The sequence below is a fragment of the Danio rerio genome, chromosome 19, assembly GCF_052040795.2.
Source record: "Danio rerio strain M-AB ecotype USA chromosome 19, GRCz13ab, whole genome shotgun sequence".
NCBI classification, from domain to species: domain Eukaryota; kingdom Metazoa; phylum Chordata; class Actinopteri; order Cypriniformes; family Danionidae; genus Danio; species Danio rerio.
Window position 1 is genome coordinate 48,828,645 of NC_141039.2, and position 21,372 is coordinate 48,850,016.

The following is a 21,372-nucleotide window of genomic DNA, read 5'->3' on the forward strand; positions in this document are numbered from 1 at the left end:
AAATGTTTTAGGAAATAAATAATAAGCAGCTCGGCTCTCAGAACACGGTAAATATAGTAAGTGTATTTCTGCACACACATTATAACCTGCTGTTTTACTCCACTGAACTCCATTTACTAAGGGGTTAATGCTAACAACTGATGATTGGCAGTAAAAATTACACCTTTTAATCCCAACAGGGAAAGCCACCGATAATCATGCATGCATGGATTATGCTTACTGGCCACTTTATTGGGTACACCTGTCCAACTGCTTGTAATTGCACATTTCTAATCAGCCAATCACAGTGTAGCAACTTATAAGACACGTATGGACAAGACGATCTGCTGCAGTTCAAAGCAAGCATCAGAATAGGGAAGAAAGGGGATTTAGGTGACTTTGAACGGTTGTTGGTGCCAGACGGGCTGGTCAGAGTATTTCAGAAACTGCTGATCTACTGGGATTTTCACGCACAACCATCTCTAGGGTTTACAGAGAATGGTCAGACGAAGAGGAAATATCCAGTGAGCGGCAGTTATGTGGGCGCAAATGCCTTGATGATGCCAGAGGTCAGAGGAGAATGGCCAGACTGGTTCCAGCTGATAGAAAGGCAACAGTAACTCAAATAAGCACTCGCTACAACCGAGCTCTGCAGAAGAGCATCTCTGAACACATCAACAACATGAAAGCATGGATCCATCCTGCCTTGTATCAGCGGTTCAGGCTGGTGGTGGTGGTGTAATGGTGTGGGGGAGATTTTCTGGGCACACTTTGGGCTCATTAGTACCAATTGGGCATCGTGTCTACGCCACAGCCTACCTGAGTATTGCTGCTGACCATGTCCATCCCTTTATGACCACAGTGTCTCCATCTTCTGGATAACGCACCATGTCAAGCGGGAATCATCTCAGACTGGTTTCTTAAACATGACAATGAGTTCACTGTACTCAAATGGCCTCCACAGTCACCAGAGCTCAATCCAATAGAGCAGCTTTGGGATGTGGGGGAACGGGAGATTGGCATCATGGATGTGCAGCCGACAAATCTGCAGCAACTGCGTGATGCTATCATGTAAATATGTAGCAAAATCTCTGAGGAATATTTCCAGTAGCATCTTGAATCTACGCCACTAAGGATTAAGGCAGTTCTGAAGGCAAAATAGGGTCCAACCCGGTAGTAATGTGTACCTAATAAAGTGGCCGGTGAGTGCTCTCATGGCTTAGCAATCAATGAATGATGTTATAATGTAAGTGTAGATAAGTTGAACAATACACAAGGCTTAAAATGTTATAATTTGATACAGTATTTTACGTAAACCAATATTTCCAAAATATGCTAATGTGCTCTCACGTTTTGGAAGCTGCGGCTCCTTTAAGAGTTTGCCTCATCTGTGTATGTACGTCTCCATGACGACGAACAATGACAAAACCAAGCGATGCGTAACTTTGAGCAGGCCACGGGCAGCAAATGACAACAGTGAACTCCAAACGACACAAAAACTGGATGTTATTTACATCAAGTCGGCTTTAAAATTTATGTAACTCCGTTTTAAATGTTTAGACGGCAAATAGTGATTAAGATTAGCGCGCGATAAATTGGTATTTACCTCAGAGAATTGCTCATAAGTTCACTCATAGGTGGTTAATCGGCATCGTGATGTCTCGTTGTTAGATTTTTTATGCATTAAAAGCTTTTTCACTTTATTCCTGCCATGGTTAATCTCATTCAGGTTAATATTAAGTGTTAAAACAGGTAAAAAAGCGGGAATGAACATCACAGAAGTGGAAGAACACATTAGCTCGAAGTATGAAATCAAGAGAAGGCTGGGGAAAGGGGTAAGTTATCTTCTAACGCACATGCTGTTTTTTATTATGTAAATAATGTGTTTTAATCCGATGTATAAACAGTATAAATGTATTTAAACCCTCATAATAATTTGAAAACACGTTTAGCTTAATATTTTCCTGCTAAACTCGTTGTAAGTTTATGTAATTAGAAACTTTTCGCTATTTAGTTAAACGTTTGCCATTTACCATGTTTTGCCATAATTTACTCTACTATTAGTCTGTAAGAACATGAGAATTACCTGCTACAAACCCTATCTGAATTATTCATGACTCATGATTGCTCGGGAACAGTCTAATGAAACCTACACATTCATTTCTAACAAAACAACATCAAATATAATAAACATCAAAATAATGACATTTTATTTGCTTACACTATCACTTACAGATTAAAAAGTGATGGAAGTTTACATATAAACATGTTTGATGGTGCAAAGGCTAAATATATTCGACACTCACTTAACTTTATAGAACATTAGTACTGTTACGTTTATTTCTATTAGTAGTATTACTATAGTAAAATATTAGTTCCAGACAGACCCAGATCTAAAATGAAACATGTAATGTGTGTTATATCTGTTTATAAATAATTATTTCGAACATTTGTTTTTAAAGTTGAAATGTTATTGCGTCTTCTCTGGGTCAAAGCTGGCCTGAAAGCATTATGAGTGTGTACAGCGGTCAAGAATAAACCGTCAGTCTAATCTCGTCTAATCTATATAAAATCTTGGGAATAATTTGTATGAAATCCCCTCTAAGACACACACAGCAGTCATGTTTAGTTGTTTCTCTTCATTGTTTTGCACTGGTTATACGCTTGAAGCAACCCTTTATTTATGCACTTTAAATAGTTCCTTTTTAACACATTTCCCTTTGTAAATATAGCTCAAATAAGAGACTCTGGGTAAAAATGAAATCTATAAAATATGAAAAGATATGTGTACAAATGAAAGCCACTGTTAGATCTAGTAATAGCAGTCTGTAAACCTCGTAGATCTCATAAAACCCTGTCTATACACTAAATAAATAAACTGCAGTCAGCACAGATGACTTAAATGAGGGTTTCTTGGCAACCCAGCCTAGATAATGGGCCATTTAGTTACGCATGGTCTGTTTTTAAAATCAAAAATGTCATTACTGTGTACTGTTTTTCATTTCTCGCAGGCGTATGGAATTGTCTGGAAGGCCGTGGACAGAAAAAGTGGAGAGACTGTCGCTGTGAAGAAAATCTTTGATGCCTTTAGGAACAGAACAGACGCTCAGGTTGGAGACTTTGACAGGATATACTGTAAAAGAGTACTGTTGATTGCAGGGTGCGAGTTACAGGGGGGTTAGGGAGGACTGATCCCCCTAATTAACATTTGATTACCCCTGAAGGATGTGAAAACCAGATGTATAGGGGTCAGTCCTTTAATATTGAGAAATACTTTTCTCAGATCTGTATCTTAAATAATAATATCAATAATTAAAATGGGGCGACGCAGTGGCGACGTAGCTAGTGCTGTCGCCTCACAGCAAGAAGGTCGCTTGTTCGCTAGTTCAAACCTCGGCTTAGTTGGCGTTTCTGTGTGGAGTTTGCATGTTCTCCCTGCATTCGCATGGATTTCCTTCGGGTGAACTATGAACTATGAAAAGAACTATGTAGCTCTGAGTGTTTCCCAAAACCCTTAGTTTCTTTGTTGCAGGTCCATCACTTGAACCACGTTAGTTATAACGTAAAGCGCCTATAATGATACTCTAAATGGGGTGGAGGAACCACTTCTTTTAGAGAAAACCCAATCATTTCTTTGTGCAAATTATATTGTTTTACACTCACACGAATTTAAAATGAAATCCAATATTAGATTTGGTAAAAACATGCACTCGCTTCCCATATTAATGGAAATATATGTAAATGGCACATATAGGGCCTGTGTTTGCTTTACTAATATTATTGAGAAGTTGGAACATTACATATTCTATTCTCAAACATAAAATCAATTACAAAAGATAACGTTTTCTAATATTATTTAAATCATATATATAAATAAATATATAATAATATATCTAACAATATATGTAACAATATATATAAATAGAGAAATAATGAGGCTATTTATTATAAAATAAAATGTAATGATAAAAAATCTTACTTTAATAATATTAATGATGATGATGATGATTTTTATTATTATTTTTTTAAAGTAGGATATTGTTTACTTATTTATTTATTTATTTTTAAAAGTCTTCTTTTATTATTTTATTATTTTTTTAAGTAGGATATTGTTTATTTATTTATTTATTTTTTCTAAAGTCTTCTTTTATTATTTTATTATTATTTTAAGTAGGATATTGTTTATTTATTTATTTATATATATTTTTAAAGTCTTCTTTTACAATTTAACACATGTAAACCACTGCAGAAAGCTCTAATCAGCAAGGCCATGTCATTTACAGTACAGATAAGCTTTGGAGACGTAGCATAAATTCTGCTTTTAAATTATAGGTCACCTACAGCTTTCGTCATGAAGCTGTGTTCAAAATGACATCAATGTTTTCAAAGTGCACTGCAAAGGGAGCACAAATGTAAACATGAAGATCGCTAAAACTGAACTGTAAAAATAGTTTGAAAGCAAACTACACCTAAGAGAGATGACCTTAATGCTTTTTTATTTTTAATGATACCAACTGTAAATGTTAGAATGTTCTAAATGAATAGGGCATAGGGGGGAAAAGTGGGAATAGAACACAGCCACGAACTATGTTTTTAACTACAGCTCCAGAGCTGTAGTTGCGATTGCTCAAGTTTGTGACGCAGTTTGTGAATGTTCGTTAAAGCGACGGATTTGGGAAATGGCAAATCAACAAACTATGTTTGTAACGACGGAACTTGCGACCTTAGTTAGCGAATGAAGGTTTTGGGAAACGCACCCCTGGTTGTTTGTATGAATGAGTAAACGTTCTGTAAGTTGCAATGTAAACTTAAAAGTGTTAAAAGTACATTTACAGCATGTTCATTTCTTTAACTCCCACAGAGAACATTCAGAGAAATTATGTTCCTCCAGGTAAGAATATTCACCAACATATTTAGCTGAAATCATAATTATCAGCCCTCCTGTAAAAAATTATCTTTATTTTAATTATGTTTTTTTCCCAACATTTTGAAAATGACTTGTCTAATAAATAATAATTAATAAATTGTCTAAATAAATTCTTGTAAATTGTTTTAGTTAGGTTAAATAGGGTATTTTGGCAAGCCATTGAACAACAGTGGTTTACCCTGTAGCCAATTGAGAAAACAAGAGGGGATAGTGACCTTATGAGTTTTAAAAAAAATAATGTTTTGTTTCTTCAGCCAAACAAAAAAAAAAAAGATATATATATGACTTTTTCCAGAAGAAAAATATAATAGGAAATACTGTGAACATTTTCTTTGCTCTACAATAAAAGTGTTAGAAAAAAAGTTTATGCTCAAACTACTTTTCCTTTTACAGGAGTTTGGAGATCATCCTAATATAATAAAATTACTAAACGTCATCAGAGCCCAAAACGACAAAGATATTTACCTTATATTTGAATTCATGGGTAAGAGACCATTTGAGTGATCTATGCTTCAGTATTTTTTGCTTATATTGTATATTAATTAATTATTTGCATATATGCAACATTCATAAATCGTCATTATTTAGTTATAATTTTGTTGTCATGTAATTTTGTTGACTTTTTCATCATTTTATCGACTCTTTTCTTTTCAGACACAGACCTACATGCAGTGATAAAGAAAGGAAATCTATTAAAAGACATTCATAAGCGTTATGTAATGTACCAACTTCTTAAAGCAACAAAATATCTGCATTCAGGCAATGTCATTCACAGAGACCAAAAGGTATGTTGTTGTACTCAACGTTTAACACTTCTTCATTCTTATTAGAAGTGTTTAGATCAACCCTTGAATTATTTGTTTGAATTAATTATGTATTTTTCTTTCTTTTAGCCGTCCAACATCTTATTAGACTCAGATTGCTTCGTGAAGCTGTGTGATTTCGGTTTGGCGAGATCTCTGTACCAAATCCAAGAGGATGCTGGGAATCCTGCATTAACAGAGTATGTTGCAACACGATGGTATCGAGCTCCTGAAATACTTCTGGGATCCTCAAGGTGTGTGAATTCCAAAATATACTCCTTTTAAAGCATTTTTTTTTAGCTTTATGCACTTTTAGCTTTATTTAGTGTGTCATGTTGCTGTTTGGGTGTGAAAAACATCTTACAATGTACAAAGCAGGAGTTTGTTTTGTTTCTGAATGAACTCCAATACCTCCATTGTTGACTTGAGTTTCGCAAAACAACAAACACGACATGTCACACTATGCACAATTTAAATAACTGCCAGCCAATAACTGCTAGAGGAAAGTGTTGTCTTCATTATTGCATGACTCTATTATACTGATACACATGCAACTTTTGGATTTTCAATGCTGTAACAAATATTACATCACTATGTGTGTTGTTGTTTGCTTTTTGACACAACCTTAAATCTAATCACTCAAATCAAATCAAATCACTTTTATTGTCACATCATCAGCAGCACGTGTGATACGATGAGTGAAAAGCTTAGGTGCTGGCTCCAGACAGTGCAAATACAACGACAGTGCAAAATACAGACAATGCAAAATGCAACAGCATACTCCAAAAAAAAAACAGGACAATGTAAAATTGACAGCGATTATGTACAATGAATAGGTGTACACATAGTTGTAGGCAGTATTGTTTTAAGTATGGCTTGGTTTAAGCGCAGTGCATGTTACATATTGATGGTGTGGAGTGAGGGGTATGGAAGAGTCTGTGTGTGGTGTGTTAAGTGTTCATCAGAGCCTGATAGTCTGAGGGAAGAAGCTTTCCTTCAGTCGGCTGGTGCGGGATTGGTTGCTGCGGAACCGTCTGCCTGAGAGTAGCAGAGAGAAAAGTGTATGGCTTGGGTGGCTGGAGTCGCTGATGATTCTCTTGACTTTCCTCATGCACCGCCTGGTGTAGATGTCCTAGAGGAAGGGAAGCTCACCTCCTACTACGCGTCCAGCAGTTCGGACAATCCTATGTAGGCCTTTGCGATTGCTGCTGGTGCTGTTTCCATACTAGGTGGTGATACAGCCAGACAGGATGCTCTCCACAGTGCAGGTGTAGAACGAGCGGAGGATGTGGGGGCTCATTCCAAACCTCCTGAGACGCCTGAGGAAGAAGAGTCCAAGAGTCCAAGAAACTTGAATTTGCTGACTCTCTCCATTGGTCTCCCGTTGATGGTGATGGTGGTGTGTTCTCTCTTCTCTCTCCTTGAAATCTTCCACCAGCTCCTTGGTTTTGCTGATGTTGAGTGAAATATACACACAGATACTTTGTGTGTATCTGAGTTGATATCTGACAGCTGGTTTCTCTGTGTGTGTGCTTTTATATCTGTGTTTTTAGAAAATCAAATATTTTCAGTTTTTTTCAAGGCGTTAAAATGCATGCAGATATGTTTTTATCCAAGTATATAAAGGGCCCACCCACTTCTGGAACAGGAGGCGGAGAAACAGAAGCTCATTTGCATTTAAAGAGACGCACACATCAAAACAGTGTGATTTTACTTTGACGTAATCATTGCATAATTAATAAATGATCTGTAGGATATGTCGAGCTGAAACTTGAGACTTCAATTATAAAAGCGACATAATATGACCCCACATCAAAATGCATTGATCTTCCAACCCAAGCTCATTCTGGAAACGTAGCCCCGCGGACGTTTCTGGAGACCGCGATTTACGTGGCCGGAGGTACGTACGGACGCGTTTAGTTTTTTTCAAGCAAGCGCTGCAGGGCGGTGTGGCCGACGCGCTCGCCGGCCGACGGCTCGCCTCCAAGTGGAGGGCTTTCACAATGCAACCAGTTTGTCCGCCCCGGAGGAGGAGGAAGAGGAGCCGGCCGGGGAACAGCGGTTCCGGAAATCAGGTAAGACGAAAAACGGAATCCGAAAAATAAGGGCGAGAACGCGGCGGGATCCGAAAACGCGGTCGAAATTGAAGACGAGGGCTTTTGCTTTTTGTTTTTTTTCTGGACGGCTTTTGCGAACCGTCGCTCGGGTTTAGGGAAGGAGGAGGAGGAAGAGGAGGGCGGCCGAGACGGCCGATCCGGCAGCTTTTCGCGCGAGAACTGCGCGGCCGAGACGCGAAAAAGCGCGCACAGCGGCCTCTCGCGGATCCGCGAAAACAAAAACCGCTCGAATACGTACCTCCCGGGACGTAAATCGCGGTCCGCAGAATCATCCGCAGGGCTACGTTTCCACAATGAGCCCGGGTTGTGATCTTCATATATATTATTAATAATGAGTCCTATGTTTGTACAGGTACACAAAAGGTGTGGACATGTGGAGTATAGGATGCATCCTGGCAGAGATGCTGCTGGGCAAACCGCTTTTCCCTGGGACGTCTACCATTAATCAAATAGAAAAAATCATGAACGTCATTCCACATCCTTCGACAGAGGGTTTGTTTCTTTCTCATGTAAAAACTTTATATAAAAAAAAAATATATAAATAATGTTTTTCAGACAACAATTAAGATAACTGGCCACAATGCCTGTTTAGTTAATTCATTCATTAATTTTCCTTCGGTTAGTCGCTTTATTAATCAGGGGTCATCACAGCCGATGCGCTTCCAGCTGCAACCCGGTACTGGGAAACATCCATACACACTCGCATTTACACACACACTCATACACGACGATCAATTTAGTTCATCAATTCCCCAATAGCGCATGTGTTTGGACTGTGGGGGAACCCGGAGCACCCGGAGGAAACCCACTCCAACACGGAGAGAACATGCAAACTCCACACAGAGAAATGCCAATTGATTCAACCGGGACTTGAACCAGTGACCTTCTTGGTGTGAGGTGACAGTGCTAACCACTGAGCCACCGCCCTCTTTGTTTTATAAGCAAATCAAATAACATTATACTGACACCACTGTTTTTGTTTGTCATAGATGTGTTGGCCATCAGATCAGAGTACGGGGCGTCTGTGATTCAGAGAATGCTGCTTAGGTATGTCATGTTAATATTTAATAGCTTGTCTTCATATTTTGCTCAGCTGACTCTGCTGTCATGATATATGTGTTTAGACCGCAGGTGCCATTAGATGAGATTCTGCCGGCCTCAGTGCCACCTGATGCCCTTGATTTACTGCAACGCCTGCTGCTTTTCAATCCAGACAAGAGACTCAGCGCAGAAGAAGCTCTGCAGCATCCGTATGTGTCCAAGTGAGTCAACCTTCTGCAGCATTTATTTAATGATTTGAGTTTGCCATTGTAATATTTGTATTATGTTATAATAGTTTTGATGAAGTACTAGCTGACATTCTAGTGGAAAAAAAACAAAATCATTGACTGTGATTAAAGCCTATAAAAATAGCCTGTAATTCAAGTTATGAAAGAAATATTTCCCTGTATGTGATTTTATAGGATATGAAATAGTTCTGTAAGATCACACAAGCAAGAGTGCAACTTCCCTGAATATCCACATAAACACCACTGCAAAGTTCATGTTTAGTGAGTCAATTTAGACAAAATATATTGTCTGCTTCATTCCTGATGGAATTTGTTTAGTAATTATTCAGTCGAGTCATTTATTCAACTATTCATTTATGAATGCAGTCACTTGTTTCTTGTTTGAAGGTTGTGACGTGGTGTGTTCTGCAGTTAACCCATCCAAGTGTACACATACACACACATGCACTCTGAGCAGTGGTGTGTTTTAATTCTTGTTATTGAAAAAAAATAAATAAATAAAATAATATATATATATATATATATATATATATATATATATATATATATATATATATATATATATATATATATATATATATATGCTCACCGGCCACTTTATTAGGTACACCTGTCCGACTGCTCTTTAACTCAAATTTCTAATCAGCCAATCACATGGCAGCAACTGAATGCATTTAGGCATGTAGACATGGTCAAGACGATCTGCTGCAGTTCAAACTGAGCATCAGAATGGGGAAGAAAGGGGATTTAGGTGACTTTGAACATGGCATGATTGTTGGTGCCAGACGGGCTGCTCTGTGTATTTCAGAAACTGCTGATCTACTGCCATTTTCACGCACAACCATCTCTAGGGTTATCCATCCCTTTATGAGCACAGTGTCTCCATCTTCTGATGGCAGCAGGATAACGCACCATGTCATAAAGCGTGAATCATCTCAGACTGGTTTCTTGAACATGACAATGAGTTCACTGTACTCAAATGGCCTCCACAGTCACCAGAGCTCAATCCAATAGAGCAACTTTGGGATGAGGTGGAAAGGGAGATTGGCATCATGGATGTGCAGCTGAAAAATCTGCTGCAACTATGTGATGCTATCATGTCAATATGGAGCGAAATCTCTGAGGAGTATTTCCAGTAGCTTGTTGAATCTCTGCCATGAAGGATGAAGGCAAAATGGGTCCAACCCGGTACTAGTAAGGATTACCTAATAAAGTAGGTGTACAAAGGTGGACCATATATTTACATAAAAAGTCATCATGAAATCCCATCTGAACCTATTAGCTTTCTTAATTCATAGCCCTGGACTTATACATGCACATTGTTTTTAGTATATTAAAATATAGTATGTAGTAATGAAAAGCTGTTGATTATTCAGATTCTTAAAATATATCATTCATTTATTAATATATAATATATAACCTTATTTGAGGTAAAGGTAAAAAACATATTATTTTCTCTTAATTCTTGCAAGATTTCACAACCCATCCAGCGAGCCCAGTTTGCTCTATGACGTCATTTTGCCCGTGGATGATGACGTCCAGCTCTCCGTTACACAATACAGAAACAAACTCTATGAGGTAAGAAGAAACTTTAGGTTTGCTACTTTGGTAGCAGCCATGATGTTGTGTGTACACAGTCATGTGATTCTGTGTTATGTTAACAAATGCTGTGTCACAGTGACACAAATCCTTCCTTCTGAACTTAATCAAAAATAATCACTCACTGAAGCACGCTCTACCATGCAAAATGTTGTATTATTAATAATCAAGCATATTAAATAGTCTCTTTTCGCAATGATGTCATTTCACTTCCTCCTATTGGCAATGCAGTGTATTTTTAGCTTTGTTTACCTTAACCTTAAATCATCTGAAAATATTTACTAAAGTAAAGTTTGGAAATGATTCTTTAAGTTGTTAATAATATGCATAAGCTATGGTTTATCAAGGAAAGTATATTCAATGCAATTCAATTCATCTTTATTTGTATAACGCTTTTACAATGTAGATTGTGTCAAAGCAGCTTAACATAGAAGTTCTACTAGATTGAAACAGTGTCAGTCTAGTTTTCAGAGTAGAAGTTCAGTTCAGTTCAGTTCAGTTCAGTGTGGTTTAAATTTCACTGCTGAAAGTCCTAACACTGAAGAGCAAATCCATTGATACACTTACAAGTATACTACTGGTATATAGATGTTAGGGTAACACTTTACAATAAGGTGTATTAGTTAATGCATTTACTAACATGAACTAATCATGAACAACACATGTACAGCATTTATTAATCATAATACTAATGCATTATTAACATCCAAACTCATGCTTGTTAACATTAGTTAATGCACCGTGAGTTAACATGAACTAACAATGAACTACTGTATTTTCATTAACTAACATGAACAAATACAGTAGTAAATGTATTGTTCATTGTTTGTTCATGTTAGTAAATGCAATAATTAACATTAACTAATGAACCTTATTGTAAAGTGTGACCGATGTTAGTATATCTACTGCTATTTTAGTATACTAAAATATGTACTTCATATAATTAACTTTTAAATTTTGTAGGGTTACACTGTGAATAAGCAGTTTTTCGTATTTTGTTATAAAGGTTTTATGTTGTAGTTGTTTTATCCTTTTAAATTGAATTGATGGGATCAATATCTAACCATAAATATATGGAAAACATCTGTGAACCCACATGAAAAAATGCTATATTTGTGGTATATAGGGCAAAGACGCATCTCATCCAAAATAAACCTTTGTTTTGAGATAAGATATGTTTGTAGTATATTTCTTTATGTGTATACGTAATACACAAACGCATACAAAAAACAAAACCATGCAAAACTGTATATATTTGTGCATATATATTTACATTAATATGCAATTTATATAACTAAACATTTTCTCAGGTACAGTTGAAGTCAGAATTATTATGTTTGCAACCTTTACACCGATTAATTCAGTTTATTTCCTCAATAATAGATTTATTTTTACATTGATGCTGCTATGAATATAAGGTTTTATTTTAAATTATAATGTTATTCTTTACAATAAAAATGTTTTACTGAATTTTCACCTAATAAACAAAGCCTTAACCACTTAAACTCTCTGTGACGTCATCGACTTTCGCTTTCAGATATAAAGGGCTAGCAGTGCACCAGACCTCCGTAAGTGGTGTCGTTTGAACGTGTAGAATCTATATTTTATGCACATATGCATCACTTTGGTTTTTATTCTACTGTATAAAAGTTATTTACACTTAAATACACAGTATTTTGGAGACCCGAGCTGGGTATTGAACTTTGGTTCATTTTCATATTTTTCATATGACACATGTACAAGTTATAGCTCAAATGAAAGCTCTTGCCGGTGCTCATACGGTTCTAGCATTCTTTTTACTGAATTATATTCACATATCAATCAGTTGCCGAATGAATCGCCGTGTTTCCATGGTGCAGAAGTGAAAACAAAACATTCATGATCAATAAGCAGCCCCAGATAGCACAGACAGCTGTCATCTCTTACCTTATGCTGTGCGCTTCAGGGCCATTTCTCCTCTGTTTTTGAGGTGATGTGCATAAGTAATTCTTTTATATGTCTGACGTGCTCCAAACACAGTGAATTATGTTTGATCAAACAAAACAATAGTGAAATATGAAAACAATGATCGGTCTCTGTGGCTTGTACAGCACCTCTCATCAGTTGGAATACAATAACTTTTGCATAGATTATGGTGGAGACATTTTTCTTTTTTCCTATGATTACAGACATGTGCAGAAACCACCAACATTAATTACAGCACGCTAGAGCACACACAACCTAAAAGATACACTTTCAAATTTGAGTTTATAAAACGAAAATACAAAAAGCGCCTCTTTTTTTAAAGTGTTTATTATAACACAGACAACATATACAGATATTTTGACCACTTTCAACAGTGCTTTATGAAAATTGAAAGGGTTTTCTTTAAAATGATACCAATTTTTTGCATTTACACCTCTTAATGTGTATTTGGGAAACTTTTAAATTTGGGTAGGCAAAATCCAGGCGGAAATCCCCAAATAGCAGCAGAGTTTAACTAGTTAAACCCAACTTCAAAAACAAAAAACAATCCTACCAACCCCAAGACTGTATTTACAGTAATACTGTGATCTTAAATGCTTAAAAAAATTACTTTCCTCCAGATGATCGTGGAGAAAAGGGCCAGTCGACAAATGCAGAAGCAGCCTCATATCAGGCAGAAGCTGGAGGAGAAGCCTGCGGAGGTGCATGTGGACGGTGGATTAACCAGAAGCAGTGAAGCAGGTGCTGTTTCTCAGAGGGATCCTGACAGAAAATCTCCCAGGGACAAGAAGAGCATTAATGGAGCCAAAGCTGTCAGCAGACCTGAGCAAACACACTCGTCTCCGGAAACCTCCTATAACCCCATCACACACATGCCCAGTGAGTTCTGCGCAATAATCGTACCCCTTACACACTCACTCATGTGCTTCTTTTTGCATACGGAGTTCACATCACAATTTACTTTTCCACTAAGGGTCAACATCTGGCATATCTTCCCATGGCTTTTTCTCATCTTTGTAAAGATATTTCAAGAGTTCACTCTTAGCTGATGATCTATCAAAAGCTTGTGTGGCATGATGTCCCGGGAGAGAGCCCTGAGCTGAAGGGATCCTCGAGCCAGGGGCTTCCTCCCGTTGGCAGAGAGAGAGGGGAGCCTGAGCTCGGTGGATCTCAGAACTCCCCGGCTCCGGTAGCTGAGGGAACATGTGAAAAAAGGGGTTAGACAAGTGCTTGATTGTTATGCATGTTTTATATCTTTGGATGGTGGGAGGAAACCGGAGAACCCGGGGAAAACCCACGCGGATGTAACCTCGCCAGTCCTACACCACCCGACCCGCTCTGAGCTGGGATCGAACTGGCAACCTTCCGCATGGGAGTTGGTTGCTCTACCAAGGAGGCTAAAGACATGGCCTCTAGCGTCTGTCGCTAGAGCACCTTTTTACTAGCTGGCCTCCGTTACACGGACACGGGGAGAATATACAAACTCCTCACAGAAACGTCTGGCGGGACCAGGACCGGCAGTGTTCTTGCTGTGGGGCTCACAGTGCTAACCTCTGGGCCGCCGTGCCACTTGATCAGTGGTAAAGGAGAAGAATAGGGGAGGAAGGGGGGTTTCTTCCAAACAAAGATAAAATGGACTGAAAACTGTGGTTATTTATAGTAGCTTAGGGCTTATATGATTGGAAGATAATGATTAGCTAATACGAGACCGGCCGTGATAAATCATAAGCACGTGATCCTCTCGAAATTAGGTTATGAATAAACCTCACTTAAAGGAAATTGCATACAGATAAGGGTTAGTTTACCAAAAATGAATATTGCGTTATACTTTGCTCACCCTTTACTTGTTTTTGAGTTTCTTTCTTCTATCGAACACGAGATAAGATGTTTTAAGAAATGTTGGAAACCTGTAACCATTGACTTCCATTGTGTTTGTTTTTCCTGTTATGGACGTCAATGGTTACAGGTTTTCTTAAAAATATCTTTCAAGAGTTCACACTTAGCTGATGATTGATAGTAAAGCTAGTTTGGCGTGCTGTCCCGGGAGAGAGCCCTGAGCTTATAAGATCCTCGAGCCCTGGGCTCCCTCCCGTTGCAAGGCGAGAGGGGAGTTTGAGCTCAGGTAGATCTCGATGACTCCCCTTCTTGCTTGTTGTAGCTAAGTGTCGGATATGGATGCTGAAAGGTGTACTCAGAGTTTAGCTAATGTATTTTGATTAATTGTTTAGGGTGCTTGTTTTTGAACTGTGGGAGGAAACCGGAGGACCCGGGGAAAACTCATGCGACCACGGGGAGAACGAGCAAACTCCGCACAGAAATGCCGTCTGGTTTGGAAAGGAATTAAACCAGGGGCGTTCTTGCTGTGAGGCAACAGTGCTAATCGCTGGCCACCGTGATGCCCGTTTGAAAGGAGGGACAGTAGGGTTGGGGGGGGTGGGGGGGGGAGGGGGGGGTTCTTCAAGACGAAGATATTGAGATGAGAAAGTCTGGTTATTTATAGTGAGTTAAGGATCGTCTGATAGGATAATCAGTCATTAGCTAAAGTTGGAACAGCTGTGAACAATCATAAGCACGTGATCCTCTCGAAATTTGTTTATGAATAAACTTCACTTAGTGTTCAACAGAAGAAGGAAACTCATAAGAGTCTGGAACCAAAGTAAATGTTCATTTTTGGGGGGAACTATCCTTTTAAATTAGCATGGCAGTGGCCTGTAATTACCTACAGTGCACTACGGTGCTGAGAACTGGTTTCTCAGTGGTAAATAAAATCTGAAGTCGCACCAGGCAAAAAAAAAATAATTAATTAAAAAGACACACATTAGGCCCATCCTGGGGTTTAAACCAATCAGAAGTAGTGAATTTAAAATGTGTTAATATGGAAAACAGTCATTTTACATTGTAATTGTCATCATGTATTTTGTCTTTTAGTAGAGAAAAAAGACTTAAATTATAATAAAAAGCTGTTTTCAATTATTTTGCAGATGGTTCAGTCAAATCTCCGTCTCATCTTCTGAGATTAGTGAAGAGGAATCAGGAGAGCGCTGGTGTTCTGCCTGCAGAGGGTGCTAACGGGCCTGTGGTGCGTGCTGCAGTCTCTCCTCACTTGCGTTTTAGTAAAAAAGCTGTATTGTTTGATGTTTGTTTATTGTGTGGTAATATGATGCACATTTTAACTCTCATCTTTGACCTCATATACAGAATTGAAGTCAGAATTGTTTGCCCACTTGTGATTTTATTTTATTTTTTTAATATTTCCCAATTGATGTTTAAAGGGCCATGAAACCCCTCGTTTCAGCAGGATGTTTTCACACCTCTAGTTTAGAAAAAGTCAGGAAAGTGGGTGTGTCTAGCTCTGTTTAGGTGGGAGTGTCGGGGGAGGGAAAATGGGAAGGGTTTGAATAAAAATGGGAGTTCCCATTTGGACACATGCTAATTTTCACAAAGAAAAAACAAACACACACAGGGGAGAAAGACTGTGTTTAATGACAGTGAAATGTTTGATACTGCACCTTGTATAAGAGAAAAAAAAACCTCAGCATTTCTCGATAACTCAGATGCACTCAGTAGGTCAGAAAGCCGTGTGTGTGTAGACAATCCTGTCATGAAATGTGGCGAAAGTTAAACAAGAGGGTCGGCAATAGTTTGCTTACAGTGTTCACGTGTTTACACTCAGAGAGCAGCATTTACAGCGGATCGTTCAGTCCATAATATTGTAGTGATGTTAACGTAAACTAAGTAACTTAGAAATCATTCTGACTAAGGTCTGTCTTTAAACACTGGAAGAGTTCTGCTGACCATACCAACTATAACTTTGCCATCTGAATGAACAAAGAAAGGGCGCTGATCGCACACACTTACCAAATCTGATGAGACGGGACAATCAGCTCATACTGGAGCTGCGTCTTTTTTAAAGGAGACGAGCAGCAAATCCAGATTTCTCCATTTCCAGATGAGAAAAGATCTCGAGTAAAAAAATGTTCCGTAAAAACGTATTGTTGTCGAGCATCGCGTGCACAATCCATATGTGAGTCCAGCTGCGCTCTCATAGAGAGAAAATGAAAACAACACCTTCACTGCAGCATATTATAAAATCAACACTGATGACCCGTATCTCCAAACATTTCTTATTCTTTTCTCATTCCTTTTGGCAACATGACGTGGCATTTCTCTGCCGTCTGAACACTGTTTCAGGTATAGTCTAAGAAAGCTAGCATGCATATTAATGAAGTTGCAGTGCATACACAATAGAGCGCGCTGATGGTTTGAACCAATGACTGTAAAAAATATGGACGACGCGACAGCCCTTTTTCCCATTGAACGCCTTGAGGGCAAAACGCCTGCTTGACGGGCACAAACAGTCGCAAAAGACTGCTGAAATTGGAGCCTTGACATGCGCAGAAGGATTGTCTGATGGAGCCAGAGGAGGAGCCGCGATAATGAGCGGAGTCGAGCTTCCAACCAAACGCTTTATGTAAAATCAACTACGCCCCCCGAACTTCTCAGCATGCGTTTGCTGTCATATCAACACAAATGGATGTAATAACATTAACAAATATGAGGGTTTTATATATTCAATCGCGCCAGCTCCGGGCCGCAGCGCATAACTTACTCGCGGCGTCGCGGGCTGATTCCGGCTTGCATGCGGCAGCGCCGGCTCGCTCGGCCGCCGCATCTGGCTCGATTGACTCGGGCTGGAATCGGGTAGTGAGTCCAGGCATCCGGAGTAGGTCCAGCAGAGGTAACGTTAGTCAGTCTGAGCTCTAAGAGATAAGTCTCCGGCAGGCGAGAATCTAGCCGGAACTGTGTTTTGCTATCTGGGTGGCTAGGCGTGTATCAGCAAACTAATAAAGCCCGAAAAAAGCCCTGAACTTAGCGAATAAACAGTGTTCCACCAGATCATGTATGTCAGAAACTATAGTTTACTGCTGAACTCATTTTGTCATGGTAAAATAACACAGAAATCGAATAATAACATTTCAGTCTACTTCAGTCTCCTGCCGAAGCTCAGACGCTTTGAGAAACTGTCAATCACAGCTGTCAATCACGATGACACGCCCAGCATTAAATTACTGCTAAAAACAAACTGTTTACAAAAATGAAGATCTGCACCTACTTCAGCACAATAACCAGTGCCTTAATCCACCAGAACTATCTTTCGGGACATTTTATTGCAAGTGTAATAATTTTTTTATTTGGGCTCAAGTCTCCTTCATTAACACGGAGGAGGCGGGCTTTATGACTTGTACTGCAGCCAGCCCCCAGGGGGCGATCTAACGGCCGAGACCTTCACTCAAACGTAGGCTTGCGGCACACTTGGTTTGAACCAAGCCATGCTCATGAATCAATGCAACACACTCAGAGACGTAATAAGGCACTCCCAGGCACAGACGTCCAGTCTACATGCTGGAATACATGCTAAGATCTCATGACCGTGACGCAGCATCAAAAATTCGTTTCAAACCGGAATTACAAATTTGCTCAAAATAACGCAAAAACAACCAATTTTCACTTTTTATTGTAATATGTGTGTCCTAATAGTGTTTTTAGCAGTGTGGGACACATATACGATTGTCAACAGCTCAAAACATGTGTTTTGGTGTTTCGTGACCCTTTAACAGAGCATGGGAATTTTTTCACAGTATTTCCTATAATGTTTTTTCTTTTGGAGAAAGTCTTATTTGTTTTATTTTGGCTAGAATAAAAGCAGTTTTTAATTTTATAAAAGCCATTTTAGGGTCATTAATATTAGCCTCCTTAAGCAATATTTGTTTTGGATAGTCAGGACAAGCCACTGTTATACAATGACTTGCCTAATTACCCTAACTTTACCCTAATTAACCTAGTTAAGCCTTTAAATGTCACTTTAAGCTGAATACTAGTGTCTTGAAATAAATATTATTTACTGTCATCATGGCAAAGATCAAATAAATCAGTTATTAGAAATGAGTTATTAACTATTATGATTAGAAATGTGCTGAGAAAATCTGCTCTCCGTTAAATAGAAATTGGGGAAAACATATACAGGGGGTTGAATATTTCTGACTTCAACTGTATTGTGTGTTCTGTCCATCAGGCTGCAGACCCACGCGGTCGATCGGCTCCTGTTGCTCGCACACACTCTTTCTCTCTCACACTCGCGCAGCCACTGAATAATCCCCTGATCCGCAAGGATGAAGCCATTGTTTCCCCCGGGCTGTGTGTCACCTCTGCATGCTTGGTGAGTGGACTCTTTTTGTTTGGGGGAAATGTTTTTATAATCACTGCTATACTGCTTATTAAGCATAAACATCTCCAGTTTACACTGACATGGGTCAAACATGATTCTCTGATTTGTGTTATGTCATTTCAAACTAAATTAGTTAAATGAAATGAGTTTGTTGGGAACGTGAATAATAGTACAGGTGAATTAAATTGTAGTGTATGTGTGTGAATGCAAGAGTTTGTGGGTGTTTCCCTGTATTGGGTTGCGGCTGGAAGGGTATCCGCTGCATTAAACATATGCTGGATAAGTTGGCGGTTCATTCCGCTGTGGCGACCCCTGATTAATAAAGGGACTAAGCCAAAAAGAAAATGAATGAATGACTGACGGATGCTACAGTTTGTCTCACAGGATGTTTTTCTTCTTATCTTGACCGTGCAGAACCACAGGCCTGTTTCTAATTCCCGAGATGCCAAGATTCCTCCGCGGTTCAGCAAGAAGGTTTTCCAGAGTCAAGCCAATGTTTCTGCAGCCGGAGATCCAAGAGCCAAACTGGGCAGCTACTCTCAGGCCTACGGGACCATCAGCAAGACCGGGCTGGACAGTCTGATGAGGAACTGCAACTGAACGCACTGAAGTAAATCATTCATTGGATTTAAAACATTTTGTTTAAGGTAAGAGGCTGCAAACAATTTATATGGGCTGAATTTAAACAAACATATGAAGTTGAACATTATCACATTTAAGCTGATAGTTTAAATTCAGCACACATCTATTGTTTGCCACCACTTACCTTAAAAATATTCGGTAAATCCAATGAATCATTATTTTGGATGGTCATTGTAGTCTCCCAGATGAAAACATGCATTCATAGTCGTCACATGCCATTGTGGAAACTCAGATTAGTGCTGCCAATGACTTTATTTTCATCGATTTCAATTTAGGTGTCAACATTTGGTTTGTAAATATGTGGTGAAAACGTTTAATAAATGTGTCGTGTGCATTTGTGGTGTGCGTCGGCTTTTATTCTTAGCTTTCTAAATAGCAATCATTAAAACTTATATGGGGTGGCAACAGTGGCTCAGTTATTATTATTATTATTATTATTATTATTGTCATTATTACTATTGTTATCATTACTATTATTAATATTATTACTACTATTAATATTATTGTTGTTGTTGTTATTATTATTTTTATAATTACCATTAATATTATTATTATTACCATTAATATTATTATTACAATTTTTTTATTATTAGTATTATTATTAATATTATATTTTTATTACTAATATTATTATTGCTAATATTATTTTATAATTATTTTTATTGTTATTATTATTAATTTTATTATTACTACTATTATTTTTTATTTATTTATTATTATTATTATTACTATTATTATTTATTATTATTATTATTATTATTATTATTTATAGTTTTTGTTATTATTATTATTTTTATTATTACTAATATTATTATGACTATTATTATTATTACTATTATTATTTATTATTATTATTATTATTTATTGTTTTTGTTATTATTATTATTATTATTATTGTTTTATTATTACTATTATTATTATCACTATTATTATTATTATTATTATTTGTTATGATGTGCAGATTTTTCAGAATATTTAAAATAACTAAAACACTGTGAGTGAGAAATGACTAAGATGTTTTCCATACCCTATTATGCCTGCTTTGTTAGGTCAATTTAATAATGCAAAGCATTCCATAACTCTCCATAATATTCCATAATATTTAGCAATATTTGCTTCAGCTTTGACACATATTTAAGCAAACCAGAAGCCACTTTGACCTTTTTTAAGTAACATTTACATATTTCTTTCCAACTCACAGATGATGGATATAATATGCTATTCATTTTATACACAATACAAACATAAGTGCACTACATAATTATACTAGCGACATAAATATTTTGGGCAGCATAGTGTCTCAGTGATTAGCACCGTGGCCTCACAGCCGGAAGGTCAATAGTTTGAGCCTCGGCTGGGTCAGTTGGCATTTCTGTGTGGAGTTTGCATGTTCTCCCTGTGTTGGCGTGGGTTTCCCCAAGGTGCTCTGGTTTCCCCCACAGTCCATACGCATACGCTATAGGGGAATTGGGTAAGCTAAATTGTCCGTAGTGTATGAGTGTGAATGTGAGAGTGTATGGGTGTTTCCCAGTACTGGGTTTTAGCTGAAAGGGCATCTGTTGTTTAAAACAAATGCTGAATAAAGTGGTGGTTCATTCCACTGTGGAGACCCCTGATGAATAAAGGGAAATGAATGAATGAATGAATGAATATTTGCAATAATAAGGATAAGTATATAATATTTTATTAAAGTCAGAGCAATTTTGCCTCCTAATGTTGCTGTAATAAATAAAAACCTAACCCAAAGCCATCACTTTCATTTCTGTAGTGTCTAATAATGTCACTTATGATATTGTTTGGGAATATATTTGCTTTATTTGGATGT

General features: G+C 37.9%; 1 protein-coding gene across 8 annotated transcripts; it reads left to right on the forward strand.

Annotated features, from left to right (window-relative positions):
* Positions 1 to 1,400: 1,400 nt before the first annotated feature.
* mapk15 (mitogen-activated protein kinase 15) lies at positions 1,401 to 19,881 on the forward strand. Of its 8 annotated transcripts, none has more exons than XR_015515913.1 (14): positions 1,401 to 1,814; positions 2,991 to 3,114; positions 4,841 to 4,870; positions 5,300 to 5,390; positions 5,561 to 5,691; positions 5,800 to 5,963; positions 8,179 to 8,318; positions 8,816 to 8,873; positions 8,951 to 9,088; positions 10,588 to 10,693; positions 13,300 to 13,558; positions 15,661 to 16,955; positions 18,008 to 18,896; positions 19,320 to 19,881. XR_015515913.1 is itself a non-coding variant. In XM_087294414.1 (14 exons), the coding sequence occupies exons 2-14, from the start codon at positions 3,061 to 3,063 to the stop codon at positions 19,503 to 19,505; spliced, it is 1,599 nt and encodes a 532-aa protein (XP_087150540.1). In that variant the 5' UTR covers positions 1,401 to 1,814; positions 2,991 to 3,060; the 3' UTR covers positions 19,506 to 19,881. The 8 variants fall into 8 exon arrangements, 5 of the variants coding, with proteins under 5 accessions (XP_087150540.1, XP_087150541.1, NP_001430845.1 ...); XR_015515912.1 differs by having other exon boundaries at positions 2,991 to 3,089; XM_087294414.1 differs by having other exon boundaries at positions 15,661 to 15,758; positions 18,753 to 18,896.
* Positions 19,882 to 21,372: the final 1,491 nt, after the last annotated feature.